The sequence below is a fragment of the Rhinopithecus roxellana genome, chromosome 20, assembly GCF_007565055.1.
Source record: "Rhinopithecus roxellana isolate Shanxi Qingling chromosome 20, ASM756505v1, whole genome shotgun sequence".
NCBI lineage: Eukaryota > Metazoa > Chordata > Mammalia > Primates > Cercopithecidae > Rhinopithecus > Rhinopithecus roxellana.
In genome coordinates, this window is record NC_044568.1 from 58,455,613 (window position 1) to 58,473,774 (window position 18,162).

An 18,162-nucleotide genomic window follows, 5' to 3' on the forward strand; every position below is an offset into this window, starting at 1 on the left:
CCAAAGAAAAGCAAACCGTCCTTCCAAGTCTGCCCGGGTTGCCGAAGCCCCTCTGGAAAAACTCCTTCCCCTCTTACACCAAACTTTGCGCCGGGCCTCGTTCCCTCCCGGGTAGGCAGCGGCGCAGGAAGGGTTAAGCCAGCCCGTCCCAGCTGACAGTCAGCTGATTGGGCCCTGATTGACAGCTCCGAAAAGTTTCCTTGTTTCTATACTATTATGCTAATCGCGGCCGCTCTCGCCGCCTCCCATTGGCCCGGAGTGCCAGTCAATTTCTCATTTGGACCTGACGTCACGAGTGCTATAAAACTCAGCAATTGCTTTAAACTCTTCTTGCTGGATCAGAGGCTTTAAAATCTTTTTTCATCTTCGAGCTGTAGCTCGGGCTGCTTGTCGGCTTGGCCTCCCCCTCCCCCCTTTGCTCCCTGCCTTGTCTTTCCCCAGGACTTCGCTATTTTGCTTTTTTTTAAAAAAGGCAAGAAAGAACTAAACTCCCCCCTCCCTCTCCTCCAGTCGGGCTGCACCTCTGCCTTGCACTTTGCACGGAGGGAGAGAGCGCGCGAGGGAGAGAGAGCGAGAAAGAGAGAGAGAGGAAAGAAAAAATAATAATAAAGAGAGCCAAGCAGAAGAGGAGGCGAGAAGCATGAAGTGTTAACTCCCCGGTGCCAAGGCCCGCGCCGCCCGGACAGACGCCCGCCGCGCCTCCAGCCCCGAGCGGCCGCCGCGCGCGCCCTGCCTGCAGCCCGGGCCGGCGAGGCGAGCCCTTCCTTATGCAAAGCGCGCAGCGGAGCGGCGAGCGGGGGACGCCGCGCACCGGGCCGGGCTCCTCCAGCTTCGCCGCCGCCGCCGCCGCCGCCGCCGCCGCCACCACCGCAGCCCGCGGAGGACCTTCCCGAGCCTGAAGCCGCCGGCTCTGCGCGCAAGGAGGCGAGCGAGCAAGGAGGGGCCGGGGCGAGCGAGGGAGCACATTGGCGTGAGCAGGGGGGAGGGAGGGCGGGCGCGGGGGGCGCGGGCAGGGCGGGGGGGGGGGGTGTGTGTGAGCGCGCTCGGAGGTTTCGGGCCAGCCACCGCCGCGCGAGCTAGAAGCGCCCCAGCCCGGCAAGCTGGCTCACCCGCTGGCCACCCAGCACAGCCCGCTGGCCCCTCTCCTGCAGCCCATCTGGCGGAGCGGCGGCGGCGGCGGCAGGAGAATGGCATCAGAACTGGCAATGAGCAACTCCGACCTGCCCACCAGTCCCCTGGCCATGGAATATGTTAATGACTTCGATCTGATGAAGTTTGAAGTGAAAAAGGAACCGGTGGAGACCGACCGCATCATCAGCCAGTGCGGCCGTCTCATCGCCGGGGGCTCGCTGTCCTCCACCCCCATGAGCACGCCGTGCAGCTCGGTGCCCCCTTCCCCCAGCTTCTCGGCGCCCAGCCCGGGCTCGGGCAGCGAGCAGAAGGCGCACCTGGAAGACTACTACTGGATGACCGGCTACCCGCAGCAGCTGAACCCCGAGGCGCTGGGCTTCAGCCCCGAGGACGCGGTCGAGGCGCTCATCAGCAACAGCCACCAGCTCCAGGGCGGCTTCGATGGCTACGCGCGCGGGGCGCAGCAGCTGGCCGCGGCGGCCGGGGCCGGCGCCGGCGCCTCCCTGGGCGGCAGCGGCGAGGAGATGGGCCCCGCCGCCGCCGTGGTGTCCGCCGTGATCGCCGCAGCCGCCGCGCAGAGCGGCGCGGGCCCGCACTACCACCACCACCACCACCACGCCGCCGGCCACCACCACCACCCGACGGCCGGCGCGCCCGGCGCCGCGGGCAGCGCGTCCGCCTCGGCCGGTGGCGCGGGGGGCGCGGGCGGCGGTGGCCCGGCCAGCGCCGGGGGCGGCGGCGGCGGCGGCGGCGGAGGGGGCGCGGCGGGGGCGGGGGGCGCCCTGCACCCGCACCACGCCGCCGGCGGCCTGCACTTCGACGACCGCTTCTCCGACGAGCAGCTGGTGACCATGTCGGTGCGCGAGCTGAACCGGCAGCTGCGCGGGGTCAGCAAGGAGGAGGTGATCCGGCTGAAGCAGAAGAGGCGGACCCTGAAAAACCGCGGCTATGCCCAGTCCTGCCGCTTCAAGAGGGTGCAGCAGAGACACGTCCTGGAGTCGGAGAAGAACCAGCTGCTGCAGCAAGTCGACCACCTCAAGCAGGAGATCTCCAGGTTGGTGCGCGAGAGGGACGCGTACAAGGAGAAATACGAGAAGTTGGTGAGCAGCGGCTTCCGAGAAAACGGCTCGAGCAGCGACAACCCGTCCTCTCCCGAGTTTTTCATGTGAGTCTGACACGCGATCCCAGCTAGCCACCCTGATAAGTGCTCCGCGGGGGTCCGACTCGGGTGTGGGCTTGCTAGTTCCAGAGCCATGCTCGCCACCACCTCACCGCCACCCCCACCGAGTTTGGCCCCCTTGGCCCCCTACAGACACACAAACACGCATGCACACACCAAACACACACACACACCCCACACCCTGCTTGAGTTTGTGGTGGTGGTGGCTGTTTTAAACTGGGGAGGGAATGGGTGTCTGGCTCATGGATTGCCAATCTGAAATTCTCCATAACTTGCTAGTTTTTTTTTTTTACACCCCCCCCAACCCCCGGACTTGCACAATGTTCAAAGATCTCAGCAGAGTTCTTCATGTGAAACGTTGCTCACCTTTGAAGCCTGCATCATTCACATATTTTTTTTTCCTTCTTCCCCTTCAGTTCATGAACTGGTGTTCATTTTCTGTGTGTGTGTGTGTGTTTTATTTTGTTTGGTTTTTTTTTTTTTTATTTTACTTTTGGAGCTTGCTGTGTTGCCCACCTTTTTTCCAACCTCCACCCTCACTCCCTCTCAAACCATCTCTTCCGAGATGAAAGAAAAAAAAAAGCAAAGTTTTTTTTTTCTTCTCCTGAGTTCTTCATGTGAGATTGAGCTTGCAAAGGAAAAAAAAATGTGAAATGTTATAGACTTGCAGCGTGCCGAGTTCCATCGGGTTTTTTTTTTAGCATTGTTATGCTAAAATAGAGGAAAAAAATCCTCATGAACCTTCCACAATCAAGCCTGCATCAACCTTCTGGGTGTGACTTGTGAGTTTTGGCCTTGTGATGCCAAATCTGAGAGTTTAGTCTGCCATTAAAAAAACTCATTCTCATCTCATGCATTATTATGCTTGCTACTTTGTCTTAGCAACAATGAACTATAACTGTTTCAAAGACTTTATGGAAAAGAGACATTATATTAATAAAAAAAAAAAGCCTGCATGCTGGACATGTATGGTATAATTATTTTTTCCTTTTTTTTCTTTTTGGCTTGGAAATGGACGTTCGAAGACTTATAGCATGGCATTCATACTTTTGTTTTATTGCCTCATGACTTTTTTGAGTTCAGAACAAAAAAGTGCAACCGTAGAGCCTTCTTCCCATGAAATTTTGCATCTGCTCCAAAACTGCTTTGAGTTACTCAGAACTTCAACCTCCCAATGCACTGAAGGCATTCCTTGTGAAAGATACCAGAATGGGTTACAAATTTAACCTGGCAAACATTGAAGAACTCTTAATGTTTTCTTTTTAATAAGAATGACACCCCATTTTGGGGACTAAAATTGTGCTATTGCCGAAAAGCAGTCTAAAGTTTATTTTTTAAAAAGAGAAATCTGCCCCATTATTTTTGGTTTGTTTTATTTTTATTTTATATTTTTTGGCTTTTGGTCATTGTCAAATGTGGAATGCTATGGGTTTCTAGTATATAATTTAATTCTAGTTTTTATAATCTGTTAGCCCAGTTAAAATGTATGCTACAGATAAAGGAATGTTATAGATAAATTTGAAAGAGTTAGGTCTGTTTAGCTGTAGATTTTTTAAAAGATTGATGCACTAAATTGTTTACTGTTGTGATGTTAAGGGGGGTAGAGTTTGCAAGGGGACTGTTTAAAAAAAGTAGCTTATACAGCATGTGCTTGCAACTTAAATATAAGTTGGGTATGTGTAGTCTTTGCTATACCACTGACTGTATTGAAAACCAAAGTATTAAAAGGGGAAACGCCCCTGTTTATATCTGTAGGGGTATTTTACATTCAGAAATGTATGTTTTTTTTTTTTTTTTTTCAAAATTAAAGTATTTGGGACTGAATTGCACTAAGATATAACCTGCAAGCATATAATACAAAAAAAAATTGCAAAACTGTTTAGAACGCTAATAAAATTTATGCAGTTATAAAAATGGCATTACTGCACAGTTTTAAGATGATGCAGATTTTTTTACAGTTGTATTGTGGTGCAGAACTGGATTTTCTGTAACTTAAAAAAAAATCCACAGTTTTAAAGGCAATAATCAGTAAATGTTATTTTCAGGGACTGACATCCTGTCTTTAAAAAGAAATGAAAAGTAAATCTTACCACAATAAATATAAAAAAATCTTGTCAGTTACTTTTCTTTTACATATTTTGCTGTGCAAAATTGTTTTATATCTTGAGTTACTAACTAACCACGCGTGATGTTCCTATGTGCTTTTCTTTCATTTTCAATTCTGGTTATATCAAGAAAAAGAATAATCTACAATAATAAACGGCATTTTTTTTTGATTCTGTACTCAGTTTCTTAGTGTACAGTTTAACTGGGCCCAACAACCTCGTTAAAAGTGTAAAATGCATCCTTTTCTCCAGTGGAAGGATTCATGGAGGAATAGGGAGGCAGTAATTCAGGGTGAAATTATAGGCTGTTTTTTGAGGTGAGGAGGCTGGCCCCATATATTGATTAGCAATATTTAATATAGATGTAAATTATGACCTCATTTTTTTTCTCCCCGAAGTTTTCAGTTTTCAAATGAGTTGAGCCTTAATTGCCCTTGGTGGGAAAACAAAACAAAACAAAAAACAGTGGAACTAGGCTTCCTGAACATGGCCCTACGCTTCTGATCAGAAGCAAGCCCATCCAAAGACAGAGGAACCGGACAAATATGGCACCTCAGAAGTGGCTTGGGCACATAGGCATTTAATGGTAAAGAGAAACAGCGCTTGCCTTTTCACTAAAGTTGATTATTTTTCCTCCTTCTCTTACACACCGTGATTTTCTTGTTAGCAAGGCCGGACAAGATTTAACATAAACACTTTACACAAATCAAAGTTGTTTGTTTTGTTTTGCTTTTCTCTTTAACATTGAAGGTCATTTGTCTTAAATAGGAAAAAGAAAATCTACTCCTTACTTCCATAGTTCCAAGTACGTATCTGGTTTAAACTGTGTTACCAAATCATATTTCGCCATGAATATTCAGTGGAGAACTTCTCTACTTAGATGAGCTAGTAATGATTTCAGATCATGCTATCCCCAGAAATAAAAGCAGAAAATAATACCTGCGTGGAATATAGGCTGGGTTTTCATTTATTGGTATTTACCCCAAAAAAGGCTGTGTATGGGAACTGACTTAAAGATCACTTGGAAAGACTCAAAACTACCTTCACTAGCAGGACTCCTAAGCATTGACCTATTTTTAAATGACACAAATTCATGAAACTAATGTTACAAATTCATGCAGTTTGCACTCTTAGTCAACTTCCCCTAGCACACTAATAGAATGTTAGACAAAGCCAGCACTGTTTTGAAAATAGAGCCAAACACGATGGCTTTTGTTTTGTTTTTTGCAGTTCTTAAAAAAAGATAATATTGCAAGTCTGACTGAAAGACTTATTTTGAAGAAAACAGGTTGTGTTTGGTGCTGCTAAGTTCTGGCCAGTTTATCATCTGGCCTTCCTGCCTATTTTTCACAGAACATGAAGACAGTGTATAACCTCGACATTTTGACCTTCTTTTATGTGCTAGTTTAGATAGGCTCCTGAATCCACACTTAATTTTGCTTATCAAAAGTCTTACTAGTAAACCTTCCCTCATGAGCTTGAAGTCAGTGTTCTTGACTCCAGATATTTCTTTCCTTTTTTTTCCCCCCCCAATCACAACTAAGAGATACACAAACTCTGAAGAAGCAGAAATGGAGAGAACGCTTTTACAAAAATCTCAGCATCTGATGAAAGATTTTAGGCAAACACATTCTCAAAATAAGAGTGATATTCTGGATGTAGTTATTGCAGTTGCCTTATGACGAATGAGGCCTGGATTGGGAGAAAAATACAGTTGCGTAGAATTAAGCATTTTGGTAGGAATTTACAAGGCGGTTGAATATAATAAACCTTAGAAAAGCAAGTGCAGAGGTGCTGGCAAAAATGAGGTTTGAGCGGCTGGCTGTAAGAGAAGGTTAACTCCTAGTAAAAGGCATTTTTGGAAATAACAATTACTGAAAACTTTGAAGTATATAGTGGGAGTGGCACACAAATACATTTTTTTTGGTTGTTTTTTTGTTTTGTTTTTTGTTTTTTTACAAAGAACTCCTAAATCCCGAATAAGTGCTGTTCATTACAAATAAGTCTCTAAATTAAAAAAAAAAAAAATCATATGAGGAAATCTAGCTTTCCCCTTTATGCTGCGTTTGAGTCTTTGTCTAAATAGTGTTAAAATTCCTTTCATTCCAATTACAGAACTGAGCCCACTCGCAAGTTGGAGCCATCAGTGGGATACGCCACATTTTGGAAGCCCCAGCATCGTGTACTTACCAGTGTGTTCACAAAATGAAATTTGTGTGAGAGCTGTACATTAAAAAAAAAAAAAAAATCATTATTATTTGCAGTCATGGAGAACCACCTACCCCTGACTTCTGTTTAGTCTCCTTTTTAAATAAAAATTACTGTGTTAGAGAAGAAGGCTATTAAATGTATAACTTCCATAGTAATTAACTATGCCTCTTGTCTGGGGGTTTCATAGAGACCCGTAGAAAAGCACACTCCTGCTTTTCGATTTATGGTGTGTGCAAGAGAACAGGTGCGATGGTTTCAACCTGCCATACTAGTTTTAAAAATTCACTGAAATTACAAAGATACATATATATGCATATATATAATGGAAAGCTTCCCAGAATGCAACAATTAGCATTTTAAAAGCATATATATGCATGCACATTCTAAATAGTACTTTTTCATGCTTCATTGTTTCTCTGGCAGATAATTTTACTAAGAAAAATTTATATTCAACTCCTCTTCCCTAAACAAATGCATGGGCAGAGGCTCCAGTGGAGCCGAGCCCCCCGGTTTTCTCGTAGGCCCTAGACAGGGTTGCACTTATCAGTGATGTCAAACCTGCTCATTTGTCAGACATAGCTGTAAATGAAAACAATGTGTGGCAAAATACAAAGTTAAGTACACACCCTCTGTGTGATTTTTTTGCTCCCTTTCCTTTTTTGCTCACAAACTCTCAAAAAAAAAAAAAAAAATCACCTCCTTTAAATTTCCCTGGCTTCTTGCACATTTCCCTTTTCAAAAACCATGTAATAATTTTTTACAATGTATCTGACACATTAATATATTGACATCGAATAGGCAAGGGGTTCTACTTTTGCCTAGCAGATAAATCTGCTATGGAGACATCATTTCCTCTCTGTTTCAAAGCCATAACTACCTGGGCGCCTTTCAACACAGACCCCTCCGATGGGAAATGGTGTTTATTACTGAATGCAGGATGCTCATGCTCCGATCTTTTCTCCCTTGTGCCTTTACCCCAGTCACTTTTACTTAGCAACACCAATTCTAGATACTTCTGTTCTGAAGTAGAACCTCCCCCTTGCCACACCACCAGTTTTCCTGCTAAAAGCAGTGGACAGAAGGCAAATCATGGTCACCCTCACAAACATGGCACACAGCTGTCTCGGTAGCTGCATTCCCAGCATGTCCTGGTCTAAATATCTAGAGTTGCCTATGACACGTTCAAAGGTTCCCAAGCACAGTACATTGGGAGTCTTTTGCTGTTGTGGCCATTGTTTTTGTTTAGGCCAACTTACTTCCGTATTCACATACTCTTGGCTTTATGAAATACACTCCTTCAGTCTACTAAGCCAATCAATATATTTAAAAGTCTGATTGCCACATGAGTCTCTCTCTCTCTCTCTCTGTATCTCTCTCTGTTTCTCTCTCTCTCTCTCTTTGTTTTTTTCTGTTTTGCCTGCCAGTAAAGACTGAGATAGGTTGGAAGGCTAAAATACATGAGTACATGAGTGACAACCTTCAGCCATCTGATTTCCATGCCAGTATAACACACAATCAAGCTCTTCTTAGTGCTGCTAATATAAACATTCACTAAGAGGAGATAGGAAGTGAGATTTACCAGCTTCACGTTGCTGATTTGCAAGGTTCCCCACTACGATTCTCTGTCATTTGATTTTTCAAAAATAATTTTGTCCCTCTCTTTGAAGAAATGTCTTAGTTCTTTTGTTGTGGTTTTTTTTTAGAGAAGTTTTATCAGCAGTGATAGGCTCCAATTTTTATCTCCTCTGATTATTTGTCAGGATGCTGAATGAATAATTTGGGGCCTGTGCCTTCCTTGTTGTTTTGAGGAAAATAAGAGAAACTTGGAAGTTGGTTTCACTCTTAGCCCACCCTAAATCTAAAAGAAGATACCCCAAGTTCAGGCAGGCCATACAGTAGTGATAAAGGAGGTGGTCCAGGTCCAGCCAACTCAATCAGGATTTGTTTTGAAGCATTTGCTTAAAAGCAGAGCAAGAGCCTTAACCTACCTTCCCATAACACTGCTTTTCTTGCTTTTGATACAAATCTTCAAAATTCAAACATCAAACAGCCCCAGAAAAGGGGAATTCTCTCCAGGCATTGCTCCGCCCCAGCTCCTGAACAAACCCAGCTCTGTCTAGCATTTTTTCCCCTAGCGGGGGTAGGGGACAGGGTGAGAGAATTTCAGTCTCCCAGGCTGTCTCATGATTGTTGGGGCATAAAGAAACACAGTCCTGCCACAAATTTGGAGCATCTTTACCCTTTAGAGAGGAACAAAACAAAACTAAACAAATCAAATTGCTTTGCATGAAGGTATAGCAAATAAAATCTCGGGCTCCCTGTCCCCTGCACCATTTGTAGGAGGTGAGAAATGAGGGAAACAAGAGAAAGGAGAACTTTAAAAGCAGGAGGCCCAGGAATAATCCCTGTTACCAGTGTGAATTTCACTTGCTCCGTGGCTAAAGTCAGACCTAGTGTGCATGTATGCCAGAAGTAAACTAGGCTCGGCTGTCCATTTCTTTTAAAATATGTTCACATGTTTCCTTTCTGAAAACAATCTTGGGGACCAAACCCCAATGGAGAGATTTGAGGAAATCGTTAATGTCTTAACATTTGAGTATTTATCAATCTATCAGTCTGTGCTTTGATGATGGTGACATTTTGGACCAGCCAGACATATTGTGCCAATATTTAAACGGTCACTGCAATAGTTTTATGACATCATGACAGTATTTGATTGTTTAAATTTGAAGGCGCTCTGTGTGTTTTCCATAAGTATGCCCAAACGAAAAAGCCTGAGATGGGAAAAGCAAACCGACAACACACAGAAATAAGATCTTTATATGAATTTTCATCAGAGTCGTAGTTTTAAGAAACTCACAAAACACATTTTCCACGACTATGACTGGAATGCACAGTTCCTTACACAAATCATAGCATTTACTGAGCACCTCTTCTCTTGTTCAACCCAATTAATTTTCTTTTCCTTCATTTTTATGAAATAACAGTTTTCCCAACAATTAGAACTGTGGATTGCAAAATCACATTCTTCCCTTCTACAGAGATGCACCTTAGACAGATCTTCAGTGACAATTAGAAGGAGCACTAATGCAAGAGAGGAGGATGAAGGAGTCGTGTCTGCTGAGCTTTGGGAAAAAGAGTGAAAAGAGAGGAAATAGTTTTCTGTATTTTCCCCTGCACTCCTCGACCTGCCCCTCACCCAACCCAGGCCTTGGTGTGAGCTGCAAACCGGTGATTCGCATTCTGAATTTCTCTATTCTAAATATTCTGATTACCAGCCTTGACTGTTTCCAAGTGAAAATTCCAAAGAGCCATTTTTTCCTTGTGGTTGGTGCTTTCCATTAGGGAACAGGAGAAGTGATGAAACCTTATAGAACTGGGTGGGATGGAGTGAAAATCACTCTCCTTCCAGAATCCCCAACCAGGATAGGTGTAAAGGGAGCACTGGCCTGAAAAATTGGGTCAGGAGTTCAGAGTCCCTTTTTGCAACCAATAGTTGTCCTGGTTCTCTGTATGACCTCAACCACTTCTTGAGGCCTGTAGAAGTGGGTTTCTGACTTTGTTGGAGGGATTCTGCAGAAGGAAAGCAGGTGGAGGATCCCAGGACAATAGGCAACCCCAAACTAGGCCCAGAGAGCACAGGAGAGGAAGGGACCTGCATGCAGAGGCTGGGAAAGTATGGCCCGGACTAACAGGCCAACCTTGGCTTATGACCTCCAGTCACCAGGGGTCAGCTCCGGGTCATTCTCAGAGTCCCCCCAAAACCTTCCACCAAGAAGGATCTGTTTGCAGTGTGACTGACAGCCACTGACAGGTTGTGAGCTCTCCACAGAGTGCTAGAAACAACAGTGAGGTCCTTAGCACCAGGGTCTGCACCCTTGCCACCTGACTCCTGTCCAATCTCACAGTCCTTTCCATCTTCCATCATTTCTGACACCTTTTCCTCCCATGCCTGGTCATCCAGGGCCATGAAAGAGCCTCAGAAGGCACTGTCCTCAGGCCAACAAGTGGAGGAAGGTGAGGTCTGGGACCCAATAAGTCACCTCCGCCCCTGTTTAAGTGTAGACACAGACAGGGATGGGGAGAAGGTCCGTCCGGGGAGCAGCACTGGAAGCTCAGCTGCAATCTTCAAAGATGGCCAGAGCTTTTGGTGCAATGGTCTTGAAGCCTGGAATGAAGGAGATGAGGCAGAGAGGATGCTGAGTTTGTCGCCTCTCCCAGTTTCTAAGAACAACACTCCCTCCATGCCCCTCCATCATCACCCCCCCCCCGCCCCCCGCCCCCGCACCCTTCATCCCCCGCGGGCCCCAGACAGGAACACCGCATTCCAGTCCTTTATGCATGGGTTCTACGGGGCCCAGTGGCTCTGGGCATCACTGCCCGAGCCTGGTGGCTGCAGCTGCGTGGGGCTGGGTGTGCTCCCCACCCTCTGGGGTCCCCCGAGCGGTGTACAGCAGGTGCGCAGGGACTGGAACCCAGAGAGAGGGGGTGGGTCCCGAAGATTGCCTGAAGCTACCGCGTCCCTCAGTCCTGGGCAGGGCCTGCAGTCCCAGACCCGCGGCAGAGCCCAGGGAGCCAGTGCGCTCAGACGCCAGCAACACAGCTCCCCTCGGAGATGCCCACGACGCCGCCCGACGTCCGGGGGCGCTAGTGATGGCCGCACGCAGCGCGCTCCAGGGCCCCGCGCCCACCCAAGCTCCCGCACCCCTGCAGGAGCTCGGATTGTGTTCAAATTTGGTTTAAAAAGTCAAGAGGACTGCCCTAGCGGAGCGAGCTCCGGAGATACAAAAACTCCCTGGTGCGCCGCTCTCCTGGGTGGGCGCCTGCAGGGAGGGAGTAAGACTCGGTCCCCGCAAGGCTCCGCCCTTCACCTTGAGATCCCCTCACTCCACCCGATAGCAGCCCCAGGAACCCTCTGTAAATAAGAACATCGGCTCCAAATCATTTGATTTTTATTCTATTAGTTTTCCGGCCCATTTTCCAGATTTTTTTTTCTTTTTCCTTCTTTCTTCCTTTTTTTTTTTTTTTTTCCTGCTTCGGTTAGAGACAAAGTAAGAGGGAAAAAGAGAAAGGCAAGGGGGAAATCCAGATAGCGTGTTTAAAAATCTTTATGGAAATCTCGATACGGTTTGGGGTTGCCGTAGTGTAGTTTGATGCACATTATAAAACAAAGTCAGTCAAGCAAACTTTATGAAGATTGCTCCAATAGCGCCGGGATGAGGGTCCTGCCTGCATTCTTGGATTTCACACAGTTCAAGACACATCTCAGGCATCCAGGAACTGTCTCAAGAGGACAAACTTTTAAAACCACTAATTTCAGAACGGATCTTTTCCATGAGGGACCTTTTTCTTAGAGGGACCCTCGGTTTGTGAGAATACTTAAGTTAGGCAAGTATCATTACAACTTTAAAAAAAAAAAAAAACTCCTTTTTATTCTCTCCCTCTCTCTTAGGGAAGGATTTATATGTAAATTAGTATCTCTATATATAAATAAATATGTTGAAACTAAAACAGATAAACATATTGAAACTAAAACAAAGATGTCAGTATCTGAGATGCTTTTTACACTGTCAGCTTTTTGTGTAAATCTTGTTTTTCATAGAAGACGGAAAAACCCTCGGTAATCATTCTAAGATTAAATATGTTAAAACGTGATGTTTGTGTCTTTCCATCTTCAGGCATTCACTCCAATATATTTTTTCATCTGCCTTAAAAAAATTCATTCATTCATTCATTCATTCATTCATTCATTCATTCATTCATTCATTCCTGGAACCCTTTAACACATTAGGGAGGGGGAAAGCTATTATAAGATAAATCTGGCCCCGTGCGGTGGCTCGTGCTTGTAATCCCAGCACTGTGGGAGGCCGAGGCAAGCGGATCACCTGAGGTCAGGAGTTTGAGACCAGCCTGGCCAACCTGGTGAAACCCAGTCTCTACTAAAAATACATCAATCAGCCGGGCGTGGAGGCACGTGCCTGTAACCCCAGCTACTCAGAAGGCTGAGGCAGGAGAATCGCTTGAACCTGGGAGGCGGAGGTTGCAGCGAGCCCAGATTGTGCCACTGCACTCAAGCCTGGGCAAAACAGCAAGACTCCATCTCAAAAAAAAGAAAAAGAGAAAAAAGAGATAAATCTACAGTTCCCACTTTATGAAATAAAAATGATTGGCAGAGTTCATCGGTCAACTCTGTCCTTTGGTAGGCATGCGCAGAACCTGAGCTGAAACTGCTGTCTTAGGGCCATCTTCCCACGTAAAAGGCAGGTAAGCTCCCTTTGCCCGACTTTCTGTGACTCCCAGCAGTGTGGAGACACATGCTGACAGCCCGCGACACATTTTCAGGTTGCGATCCCCATGTTAATTGACTGCACTGTGCAGGTAATGAGCCCTTTTAAAATCTTCCCTGGAATATCAGTGCACGCTCCTGTGCTATTTAAAGAACTCTTCAATTGTTAGGTAAACAGATCCAAATATAAGAGCTATGTGCTGGTAGACATCTGGCTTAGATTACTTCATCGCGGCCCAGCTCAAAAATCTCCTCTCTTACCCCCATGTGAGACCTCCTTTTTCCCCACCATCTTTCCCCAGTAACTGGTCTAAAGGAAGGTAATATGAACACAGAAACTGCAATGGCTTTTGGACGCTATTCAGGTGTGCAGACAGAATCTACCTCGCCTCCCTTCTTTTGCTTTGATAACAGGATGGGTTCCCCAGGTGGCCAGAGAGTAGAGGTCATCTTGAAGAAAATGACACCAATGATCTAAAAAGGACATCTACTTTATGAGATTTCAGGCAAGATGCCAAATATCACATTTAATGAGGCCTAGTTTTTTTTTCTTCAAAAATAACGGAGACTATCAATGATATGGCCAGGAAGGCAAAGGGGGCATTTTGCAAAGCCTACGTCCAATTATTGCTTTGTAATAATTTTCTAAAATTGAAAAATGCCTCACAAGTATATGATCTCATGTAAATATTCCTTGCTGAAGCTTAACATATGTTTGCAGTGCCCCCAAGGAATTACAAAAATATTCTCCCCACAATCTCTTAAGCTTTTAAACTCTATTCACTTGCGTTTCTAAAAGAATCTGTTGTTTCTAAAGATTAAAAAAAGTAATCCTATAGGGGAAGGTTTTTTTTTTTTTTTTTTTTTTTTTTAAAGGAGATTAGCCATCTGAACTTCAAATGGAGAACAACTGATACTGATACACTTCCAGGTTTTATCACTTCAGTCTGTTTCTTATTTCTTTCCTATTATTTTTTGCATAGAAATTATATATTTGGCAAAAAATAATGTATACTAATACATGAAGGAGAGTAGTTTCTACCTTAAGATTTGAAAAGCATTTCTACACAAAATGTGAATAAATGCATATAATGTATTTGGGGCAGCTTTGACAGATACAAGGGTAAGAATTTATTTATCCGAGTGCTTTGGGCATAGTCTTACCATTTAGATAAAGGGCATTTGAAGGAATTAGAGGGTTACGCTGAATGAAAATGTAAGTAAAGAAAGATTATATGTTCCGTTACAGCAGGCTAGAGAATTCAGCAGGTGCATGAGCATAGCATATTTGTTCACACCAATTGTAAAGTAATCCAAATAAAAGTGTGGGGGATTAAAGAAAAATAACTGAATATCCATGTTGGAAAAAGAATTAGATTGACTTACTAGTTTATCGCCATTATTGTACACAGATTTTCTGTGACCATGTTGAATTTTTTAAATTAGATTTTAAATATATTTTGACAGTCTGAACTTGTATAGTGTGACTAACTATAGGAAGAAATGACAGGTCTGCTTTGTTATTAAACTGGTGTCTGGAAAATATTGGACTCTGTACAGTAAATGATAATTATTTTGCCACTTACATTAGTACAGCTAATAGGAATAAGGGTTTTTTGAACCATAGAAAGCTAACTACTTTGAATTACTGTGCTTTGTTATTCACTGTGAAGCAAAAAGATTTTTTTTAAGCAACCTCATTTTCATACCACCGTTCTAAGCACTCCCTGCTACTAATTTAAACAGGGCAGAAGTTAATAAATAAAGAGGCGGTATCTAAGTGGTTCTATTTGTTAAAAGAACATTTGCAGTTAAGGTCAGTGGTGCTGGCAGAATAGGCAGAGCAACAGAGGAGGTTGGGGGAGATGGAAGAGAAGGAACCCTAGCACACACCAGTGGAAGCTGGGCCACTGGTGGTTCTTTGAGGGCTGAGCAACCTGAGAGCACCTGAGAGAAGCTATCAGAAATGATTCTAATCCTTCCCTGCTCTGAACCCAGAATCTCTTCACTCCCTTTGAACTGAGGAAAGCTTCAAAGCTGATCCAGGCTGCCAGACAGTGGGTTATGGCTATCTCAGCCTCCTGGTTGGGGAGCAATATTCAGAGGGAGTGAACTTGTATCGCAGGCCATTCCCTTCCACATCAACTCCTCCTCTGGCTTGGCAGAGTTGAGACCACCACACAAAAGCAAATGGAACAAATTCACTCTTCTTTTGGTGTAACTCTGCCCTTTTGATAGATAGTTAGGCTGTCTGTAGCATACTGTTCTTGAAACATTCTTCGTGGTTATTAATTACCCTTTGTTTATTTTAATATATTTACTAAATCAGGTACCCAAGGGAATCCTCTGCATCAGTGATGTGAAAAAATCCAGTTGCCTGAAGTCAAAGAGGTACATCTTGACTTTTGATTTGCATGTGCTTGAGTTTCTTTTTTCTTTTTTTTTTTTTAATGAAGGGAAAAGCAAGGAAGCAAACAAGGAATGCTGCTAACTTTTTAGATGTGAAAAGTTCCTGTTTCAGTAGTTTTAGTACTTGGGTTTCACATGTCATGTAAATGGTGACGCTAGATGCCAAAGAGGAGTGATATGGGAGATAGATGTGAAAACCAGCATGCATTTATTTTTTCTGTATTTATTTCATTACATCCATGTGTTATGTCAAGTCACTAATCCAGTTTGGGTAGATCTCAGATCTTCAGCTTTATCCAACGTGAGTCTATTGACACTCAAAGTACTTCTTGTACTTGAATGTCAAATAATTTGGGTGAATCTGTGAAACTAGTATTCATTGCTCTTAGCCACTTTTGCTGGGGCCTCATAAACATTTCAAATTTACAGTCATTTCTAATTCCGTTCATGCTCACATTTGGACATTTTAGTGTAATTTCAAAGCACAGTATGTCCCCACTTCTGTGTCCAAATGTGACTATGGATCCCCTCCCCACTTCAATACAAGAAAGAAGGGGAAGGAGGAGATGGATGGGAAGCTGAAACCTGATTTTCATCAATCAAAATAATGGAATTGAGCTATTTAAATGGGTTTTCAATGACAAGTGTCCCAGCATGAATTTTATTATGAACCCTCTTCATTTGGAAAGCTAGACCAACATTCTTACACCAATTATTACTTAGTAATAATTACTTAGTATCATAGTTTTTTTATGTATTCTTATCACCTCTTATTGGCTCATGGAACATTTGATTTTTTTTAATTAAAAATTTTTCTTGCTGAGAAATTTGCATGAAATATATTTTTTTGGGTTTTAGTGAAACTGAGGGGGGCAAAAATCACACTTTCAAATTGCTGCTCTTTGCAAAGGAGGTAGGTTAAGGATCCAGTGAATTGAGAGTGTTGGGAAAACATAGCCTCATTTTTTCCCACTTTTTAAAAATAGTATCTGATTACTTACCTCTACACGGTGCTACCATGAGAGTCTTACTTTAAATAACTGGATTGTGAATATTTCGTTGTTTATTTTCTAGTCTTAGATGAAATTAACATTTTATTTAATAGTTCCCATACATAGATTTAAACTCAGTGTATACCTTTGGGATTAATTTGTGTGTCTGAGTATATGCATGCAGTTCCGATGCTTTATTCCTTTATTGTCTCTGCCTTTATCATTACAATGTGAGAACCACCTATTAAATATGATGATCTAGGTCCACTGGCAGATTTCGTGACATTGAAACCATCCATTTTGAGCAAAGAGTTAATGAACTTGAAAGGCAAGGTTCACACTGGTCTTACCCCCTGGTAATATTTCATATAAGGTTACTGGTGGGAAAGAAATCAAATTTCAGCTGTGAACATGATTGACAGGTGAGAGCAAGAAAGACAAAGGCATTTGGTCAGATGGGGACTTTGGGGAGGAGAAGGACAATTCCTTGAAGTTACTCTGTGATATTAGATATTATAAGCTGATATATGAAAAGTTCAATACTTGGTACTCTTGGGGGAGTTACTTAGTTTATTTTCAGAATGTCACTTTGGTTAAGGGATTTCAGTCATGGAAGCCAAAAATGATGAACCGCTAGCTTTTCTGCTCTCTGGCTAATTTCAACCATGTACAGCTTCATGGCTTATTTCTGACAATTTTCTAGGCTAGGATATAAAAACTAAATTCTAAGCTATTTGGGGAGTCATTTAATTACCTTTTATGTATTCTCAGAAGCATTTTAGATTATATTATGGTTCTTGGACATATTACAAAATATTCATCCCAAGTGGTATCTCAAAAAGATTAAAATATCTATTTTAGTAGCATCCCTTGATCCTGACTAACATTTTTCATTAGGGCATGTTACAGCTTAACATACGCAAATCAATCAGCATGCATGCTACGCCAAGATTGTGCCTTCTTAAAATAGGGCTTCTAATATGAAGATTAACATAGACAACAATTGCACACTACTTGTATGCCTTTCAACCGATTTGGCTATTTGATGTAAATTTTTCCATGGTACCATCTTTGCCAGGGAAACACGTGGTGATGATGATGATGTTTTAACCTCCCACTAAGGGTGGCTTTTGAATCTGCCTTTGAGGCTGTCTTCTATCTTGAGTTGTGACAAGGAGACAATACAACTAACCATGGTTTGCACTAAACTGGAAAGTAGGCGTTCAACACATGTTCTTGCATCTTATGCACTGAAAAACCAATCAGAAGGTGGGGATGTACCTTAGCCTGCTCATGTCTATGCTCTGCCCCTTTCAGATGTTCCTGACACTGGCTAAGATCCATCTGGATGCAACCAAGCTTTACAGAGCTGCCTCAGGGCAGGGCAGGTGGGACACTTACGTAGGGGAGAGGCCCATTTGTAGCTTTCCTGTCACCTAAGGGAGAAACTGATGGAACTGGTATAAACAGCATTTCCTGGGCCCTAAATACCCATCCATATTTTTTTCTAGTCTTAAAATCGGTGGATAGAGTGGACATCTTTTATCCTGATTGCACCTAATCCAATGACATGAATTCAAACAGTTGTCAAACGTTTAAGGAAGGCTTTATGATTTTGTGAGCTGGGAAAAAACAAAGCAAAACAAAAACAGTGAAAAGTACTCAGAAATCTTGTTTCTATCTTGCACACCTGTCCTTCTGTGTTGCCCGTAATCATCCAGAAATAAAATGCAAATGTGGTTTCCTGATGCTGAGTGTTGGTGCGGGTGCCTTAGTGCACTGTGTATAGCTACTTCTTTCAAATATAAAAGTAAAGAAGCCATAACCAAATTTCCCTTGCAGAACCCA

At 43.6% G+C, this 18,162-nt stretch overlaps 1 protein-coding gene across 2 annotated transcripts; it reads left to right on the forward strand.

Annotated features, from left to right (window-relative positions):
* The first annotated feature begins 281 nt into the window (after window positions 1-281).
* MAF (MAF bZIP transcription factor) lies at window positions 282-15,292 on the forward strand. Of its 2 annotated transcripts, XM_030924354.1 has the most exons (3): window positions 282-970; window positions 1,152-2,296; window positions 6,532-6,763. In XM_030924354.1, the coding sequence occupies exons 2-3, from the start codon at window positions 1,188-1,190 to the stop codon at window positions 6,623-6,625; spliced, it is 1,203 nt and encodes a 400-aa protein (XP_030780214.1). In that variant the 5' UTR covers window positions 282-970; window positions 1,152-1,187; the 3' UTR covers window positions 6,626-6,763. The 2 variants fall into 2 exon arrangements, with proteins under 2 accessions (XP_030780214.1, XP_030780215.1); XM_030924355.1 differs by lacking the exons at window positions 282-970; window positions 6,532-6,763 and adding an exon at window positions 15,243-15,292 and having other exon boundaries at window positions 978-2,296.
* The last annotated feature ends 2,870 nt before the right edge of the window (window positions 15,293-18,162 follow it).

Excerpts from the sequence above, each read along its gene's own strand:
- MAF (XM_030924354.1), top strand. The coding sequence starts at position 1,188 with ATGGCATCAGAACTGGCAATGAGCAACTCCGACCTGCCCACCAGTCCC. Across the intron at positions 2,297-6,531 it reads TCCTCTCCCGAGTTTTTCAT|AACTGAGCCCACTCGCAAGT; the intron begins GTGAGTCTGACA and ends TTCCAATTACAG.